General features: G+C 28.6%; 1 protein-coding gene across 1 annotated transcript; it reads right to left on the bottom strand.

Annotated features, from left to right (window-relative positions):
- Positions 1 to 1,749: 1,749 nt before the first annotated feature.
- On the bottom strand, positions 1,750 to 3,516 carry LOC107003151 (pentatricopeptide repeat-containing protein At2g42920, chloroplastic-like). Its single transcript, XM_015201418.2, has one exon. It carries the CDS (start codon positions 2,398 to 2,400, stop codon positions 1,912 to 1,914), a length of 489 nt encoding a protein of 162 aa, XP_015056904.1. The 5' UTR covers positions 2,401 to 3,516; the 3' UTR covers positions 1,750 to 1,911.
- Positions 3,517 to 7,752: the final 4,236 nt, after the last annotated feature.

Genomic DNA, 7,752 nt, shown 5'->3' with positions numbered 1-7,752 from the left:
ATTCTGTTTAGTGCATCAACGAATATATATCACGGAACTCGAAATCTAACTTCCTACCAGAAGCAAACTCATAAACTTCACTATTAACTTTTACTTAACTGCATCCTGGTTCTTTCGCTATATGTTACCCTTTCATTGATCCTTTCATCCATAGCTTGAATGTGGTCTGGCACCAAAGTGAAAGTCAATAAAGATAGTTCCGCAGTTTTGTCGGTAACCGTAAACATTAAGTTTATTCTTTGAACTGTTTATACATAAATTTTTGTGATCATTAGAATGATATATATCTTTGATATTAATGACGTTTAATATTCTTTTCAGAATATGAATTATATCGTGCTCATCATCAAATGTTAGCTTTATTTTTATGTTCAATAGAGAATCTAAACTTTAGAAAAGATATTCACGGATAACGATCAGAAGTATTAGGAAATAAGTAAACTTCCATTGGCAGAATTAGATTTGTTATAGACTTGCAGCTAATTGTTATGCATTATATAATTCTTGGATGGTGGGTATTGAATTAGATTCTCATTGCTTATTGACTTATACTCTTATCGTGTTTTAATTTCAAATCTCAATTGCGAAGGAGCTCATATTGTTTCAACTATTACACACGAGTGGTATTAGAATTATGGTCATAGATTATGAGGAAATATATTACTTTTTCATTGACTGGATTTTGACAAGGCTCGGTGATCATTTTAGAAGTGAAAAGTTTCGAAGGTTTCTCGTTCAAGTCGGGAAGTGAAAGCTATTGGATTATGTATGTAATAGCGTGTATTGTTGGATTTTGGTCTAATGTCACTTCTTTTTATGCCAACAGTCAATATCTTTCTTGCGTTTTGTCGAAGTGGTACATGCCTAGTATACTACAATGATGTTCTTTTTACTCTGGATACCAAGACATGTACATATTGTAAAATAAAAAAAATAGCTTGTGATCCGTATATGATACATTGCGTTTTAAACCTCTTTACCTTACAGTAATCACTTCCTTAGTCAAATAAAACGATATTATTTCCTTACTTGTCTAGACAAATCATACATGTACAACTATATAGAGAGAGACATGTGTGGCGCTGGTCTGTAATTGCAATACGTGGATTGGTCAAGAGTTCTAAAATTTCTTTTTAATTGCTTTCAGTAAGGAAATTGTGATTTCCGAGTCATGTAACTGTCTAATATGACTTTCTTGAGATGAAGCATGACTTGCTGCAAATGAAACATCCAGCTCTAATATCCCCAAAGGCCGGATGAGGACAAGACCATGGTTGTTTACACTTCAACTCAGTTTCTCGTTGTCTTGGTGTTCTCGGGCATAATATTCATGTTATAACTAGCAGGGTTGGAGGTGTCTTCAGTGGCAAGGCGGTAAAAGAATGAGTTGGAAGTGTAATTATTTTGTAAGGTCCCTTTGCTCAAGTCGAGAGACGATAAGGGAAAGTTTTTGAATCTTTAAGTGGTATTTATTCATCAATGAGAGTGAGAATATATATCATCAAGTGTTATTGTGAGCATGCTATATGCCTTGTGCATCTTCTGCATAATATATTTTCCTCTGAGCAACTCGCTGATGAGCTTACCAAGGGACTTACTCACGTACACTGTTCCTACCTAATAACAAACTAGGCGTGAAGAATCTGTTCATAACACCTAGTTTGAGGGATAGTGTTGAAGAATATGTGTCTTAGCTGTAATATGTTATGGTTAGTTAGACTAGAGTTAGTGGCAGTTGGTCTAGCTTAAGTCGGTTAATTAATCTGTTAGATAGTTTTCCTATTGATCAGTTTTTCAATTGACATGAAATTTACTCCTAAATTTGCAGCCTCTTAGTTCTGCTGACATTTCATAAATTCCTAATTCTGTTTAGTGCATCAAAGGATATATATCATGGAACTCAGAATCTAACTACCTACCAGAAGCAAACTCATAAACTTCACAATTAATTTCTACTGAACTGCATCCCGGTTCTTTCGCTACATGTTTCTCCTTCATTGATACCCTTTCATCCATAGCTTCTTCAAACAAGCCCGAGGCTGCATGCATATTTGCCATCAATACATAGCCACTGCTTTCATTCGGATCCAACTCAACCAAATTCTCAGCTGACCATCTAGCCAACTCCATGTTTCTGTGGCTCCTACAAGCTGATAACGAAGAACCCCATATGACAACAACAGGTTCCATTTTCATACTTCTTATAACCTCTTCTGCTTCTTCAACTAGTCCTGCTTGACCAAGAATATCGACCATACATTTATAGTGTTTGATTGATGGTTCAATACCATATTCCATTTTCATTAATTGAAAGTAGTCTTTCGCTTTATCTTCCAATCCTGAGTGATTGCACGCGGTTAGTAGATGAAACTCACAGAATCTGGTTTCAGAAATGAGCATTGTAGCCTCGCGAATAGCTTAATCGCATCATCCTCAAATGTATTAGCAGCTAAGCCCAAAATCATAGAGTTCCAAGAAGACAATCCTTTATTTGAGACACATACAAAAACAAGCCACGCCATTTAAACGTTTGCACACTTTCAATACATGTCTATAATTGCAGTAACAACAATAACATTAAACTCAACATTGTTCTTCTTAATCCAATTCCCCTGTTCAAGTGCTCCTAAGTATCCACAAGCATTCAACAAGCTCACCAACGTGAATTTACTAGGCTTAATATTTTGCTCTTGCATTGTGCTAAATAGTTCCAATGCTTCATTCCACTTCCCATTTCTAACAAAACCATTTATCATACTATTGCAATAAACATCATTTCTAGTTTACATTTTACTAAACAACCTCCAAGAATCATCGATTTCTCCCGATTTAGCTAGGCCCATGAGTCATGGAATTCCAAGAAACAACATCCTCAATCTCATCCTCATAAAACAATTTCCTTGCTTCAACCAAAAAACAATAACTTACATACATATACAACAGACTATTTCTTATTAATGTGTCGAATTCTAGGCCTAGTTTGATGATTCTCCCATGAAGTTGAGCTCCATTTATCGCAAGACCACCTCGACCATACGCCTTAAAAACCGAAGGATAAGTAAGCAAGTGAGTCTGTACTTGTGAATTGTTCAACATTTCAATGAAAAGATGAATTGCATATTGTGGAGTTGAACTCTTTGAGAAACCTCTAATGATAGTATTCCAAGTGAAAAGAGTTGGATTTTCTATGTGACTGAAAACCAAATTTGTATAATTGATGTCACCATTAGGGGGAGACTTGCCTAAAAATGCAAGGACGCTACTAGATGCTATTTTTTGCTTGATTGGATCATTTTTTTAGAAATGACCATGAATCTTTTTGAGGTCTGTCATGGTGGTACATTTGGTTTCTAACATCTAAAGATAAGGTTGATCTAAGATGAACGAGTAGAAATGAAAGTTGATGAGCAAACACTTGATGACATCTCTATTTTTGTTGTTTTTGATGTCTAAGGAAATGGAAAATTTATCAGGAATGTGTAGAAAGAGAGCAATTTTTTAAGTGTGAGAAGCAACTCCCAATTGGCATAAAAGATAAGGTAAGTAGGGCCTATTGGTCTCAATTGTCACTTTAGCATTAGGCTGATTTAAGGTCATTCAAACCTTTCCTTCTTTTATTTTTCATTTTTTGCTCATTTATTTATTTATTTATCTTTATTTTTTCTCATTTTCCCCATTTTTCTCCTATATTTGTTCCTCTTTTTTTTTGAATTTTTTTTATATATAAAAAAAATTTCTTCCTGTTCCTCTCCTTTTCATTTTTTCAATTTTTTTTTGTTCTTATTCTTTTTTTCATTTGTTTTTCTCAAATCAAGATATTTTTTATTGTTGCACAATAAATTAAGTTTATATATATTGTTATGATATTATTGTCATTGCTTCAGTCCTCAGTAAGTTTATCATTAGAAATTGCTTTGGTCGCAAAAATACCACCACAATATATATCCATATAATATCCTGATATCATTGGTGTCTAATTTAATTCTTCTGCGACACCTCCATCATACCATCCATTATATATACATACATGCATACATACATACATACATACATACATACATACATATATATATATATATATATATATATATATATATTATAAGAGGGAACCAAAAAAGTTAAAAGTTGAATTACAATTTTACCCTTATTATAAATTAAAATATTATAAAAATATTTAATTATTTAATTTAAATATTAAGTTATATTATTTTAATAGAAATGTTAATGACTTTTGCACTTCTTTAGATTAATTCTTAATTAAAATATCTAATTTAAATTATTTTCTTGAAATATTTACCCTTTAAATAGATACATGTATATGGTTTATCTTCTAAATTAATTTATGTTTTTAATTAATATTTGTCTTTAACTTTTGTAACACTTGACCTTTCAACTTTGTAAGTGAATCTTCATATTCCAAAGCTATTTTTTTCCTATAAATACAATCTTTTAATATTATTTTTATAGAAAGATTTACATGTGATACAATTTTTGTGTGTGGAAGACTAGAGAAGCTTTAATCAAGTGAAGAAAATTTCAAGGCAAGAGGATTTGTGTCAAGATTACAAGGCATAATGTGATTATAGGAATGAATGTTAATTACTAAAATATCGAAGCTTGATGTATTTTTTTTTTACTTATTTGTCGAGATCAGAACTATGGTAAGACCCCTCCATTTATGTAGTTGAATATCACTTCCATTAACTTGTCTTCCAAATATTTTAATTTTTTATGGTCAAAAGTTGAATATAACTTTGTTTCAATTTGCATTATCAAGAAAAAACAGAAAAAAGATTGTCTTAGCATTTTTCTATTTTTCGTTGGTTGCTATGCTAAACTTGCTCCTATATATGATACTTTTTCTTTGTATTTGTAATTTTGTTTTAAGAATATATTTGATTGAAGGGTGTATTTTTTGCTTTAGAAAATGAGACAAATACAATCATAAAAATAGTGTATAAGACATGCAGAACAATTAATGCTTACAAGATATTCTAATTTCAAATTTTAATAATTATATTTTTGCATTTTAAATTTTAAATATTTGTAAAGAATCATTCTTACATGTGCTTGTGGATAAAATCTAAAGTTTTTCGACAATTTTCATTAAAATTATCATGAGATCCAAATTCCAAAGTCGAAAAAATGATACACCAAAATGCTTAAGAAGTTAGAAGATCTTTTTATCCTTTGACCAAATATTGCTCCTATTATTTTTTTAACAAAAAAATGTAAAATATATTTCAACAAACTTTTAATTGNCAATGTAAAATATATTTTAACAAACTTTTAATTGTAAGAATACTAACATTGTCATTTTGACTCTCCATTAAATTAAAATATGATTTATTTAATTAAATATTAATATTTTATTTGTATAATTACATAATTTAAATACCAATCATTGCACTTTAAATCTTAGTTATTTTCCTTCTAATAAATTTTTTACATATAAATTTTAATTACTTAATTGTATTCTAATTAATGAGAAGGAGAATTTCATCTTTTACTAATTAATGTCAAACATTTTATCTTCTTGAAAATGTATAAATATTAATTTAATTTGAACATTTTTATGAGACAAAAAAGACATTTTAAGAAAGTTAATCATAAGATAGTGTGCCTCCATTTTTCTTTTTGCTACTTTATTTTATCTTTTTAAACAAATATATAATTTCTATATCAAAATTATAATAAAGGGAGGACTAAATGTAAAAAAAATTCTTCAAGTTAATTATACATTACAAACATTTTAAAAAAAATTAAATTGTTTATCATTTTATTCATCGTTATGAAGTAAACGTGCAACACACGTGTCCATATACTAGTATATATATAAGCAGGAAGCTCAAAATTGAAAAGTTGAATTACCATTTTTCCCCTCTAATAAATTAAAACTTTTATAATTTTCATATATATAATCTTCTTATTCTCATTCTATAATCTTGACCTTTCAAATTTCTAACACAAATATAAATAAAATTAAAAATGACTAATTATTCCCTATAGACAAGAAATTAAAGTAGATTCATATATCTTTAAAATTAAATTTCATCTCTATCTTTTTTATATTTATTTTAACAATAATTCATGTGACTTTTCATGTTTTCATAATTTTGTTCTATAAATTTAACTTTTTCAAGAAAAAAATTTATTTATCACTCCTACAATTCTTGTGTGTAGGAACTCTAAACATGTGAAATAATGTCACAATTTTAGATGAAAGTCGTGAGATTCCCTTCTGCAGTCGCGAGAATAGACAAGAATTCAATTACTGAAGAATCGGAGCTTGATGTGTTAGTTCTATACTTATTTGTAGTAAGAATTATAATAAGACTTTTTTGTCTCTCTTGATATAGTTGAATTCTTGTTTTATTAGCAAGTTGCTGTATTCATATTTGTATTTTGTATGCTCAAATGTTCAGTTTCACTATAAAGACAAAAATAAAATGAAATGCATGATTATCTTGCTCATCTGTACTTCTCTTTTGTTTTTTTTGCTTCGTACTTATAACTTTATATATACATTAATTTTCATCTTTAAAAATGAATGTGATAAAATAGGATGTTGACTCTTTTCTTTTCTATTTATGGGGGAAAAAAAGGTAAAACATATAATATTAAATTAATTGTGGATAAGTTATGTATGAAGAGAAAATTAAATTTTATATAAAAATAGTAGTTATTCATAAATAGTCTGATTTTCAAAATATAAATAATAAGACTTTTTACATCATAGTTTTGAATATTTATAGTTAACTAATTAGTTTAAAGTGTTTGTGGATAAAAAATCAATACAATACTTTAAACACATTCATTATAATTATTAGGAGATTCAAAAGGCAAAGTAAAAAAGTTGAAATGTTTTGTTTTCCTTTAACTCAAAGTTAATCTTACACTATTTCTTCTAATATTATTTTACCAATAAAATGGAACTATCGAAAAATTTAATTTATATAGTTGTTATTTTTCCTTTTTGGTTTGCAAACTTATTTTTTGAATTATAAACGAAGTTTATTGTATTAATTTCTCATATTATTATCTTGATGCATTCACTTGGAGGTCAGAAAATTGGAGTGTCACAATTAGTAGTAAAACAAAGTAAGAAATCTCAATTAGACATATTTTATTATTTAGTAATATTATCTTTTAAGAAATAATACACTCATGGGTTACACGCGCAAAGCGCGTGCTTGGAAACTAGTATATATATAAGGTAAGTACGGCCTATTGGTCTCAATTGTCACTTTAGTTAGCATTAGGCCGATTTAAGGTCATTCACACCTTTCCTTCTTTTATTTTTCCTTTTTTTTCTTATTTATTTATTTATTTATCTCTATTTTTTCTGATTTTCCCCATTTTTCTCCTATATTTGTTCCTTTTTTTTTCTTTTTTTTTTTTTACAGTTTTTAAGAAGAAAAAAAATCTTCATGTTCCTCTCCTTTTCATTTTTTCAATTTTTTTTTGTTCTTATTTTTTTTTCTTTTTCACTTGTTTCTTTTTTCAAATCAAGATATTTTTTATTGTTGCACAATAAATTAAGTTTATATATATATATTGTTATGGTATCATTGTCGTTGCTTTAGTCCTCAGTGAGAACTCCATGATACTGTCACAATATATCTATATATTATCATTAGAAATTGTTTTGGTCGCAAAAATACCACCACAATATATATCCATATAATATCCTGATATCATTGGTATCTAATTTAATTCTTCAGCGACACCTCCATGATAACATCCATTATA

Source organism: Solanum pennellii, chromosome 11 (assembly GCF_001406875.1).
Source record: "Solanum pennellii chromosome 11, SPENNV200".
Lineage (NCBI taxonomy): Eukaryota > Viridiplantae > Streptophyta > Magnoliopsida > Solanales > Solanaceae > Solanum > Solanum pennellii.
This window is presented reverse-complemented; position numbering and strand designations above follow the sequence as displayed.

Coding starts and splice junctions, on each gene's coding strand:
- LOC107003151 (XM_015201418.2), bottom strand. CDS start 2,400: ATGCTCATTTCTGAAACCAGATTCTGTGAGTTTCATCTACTAACCGCG.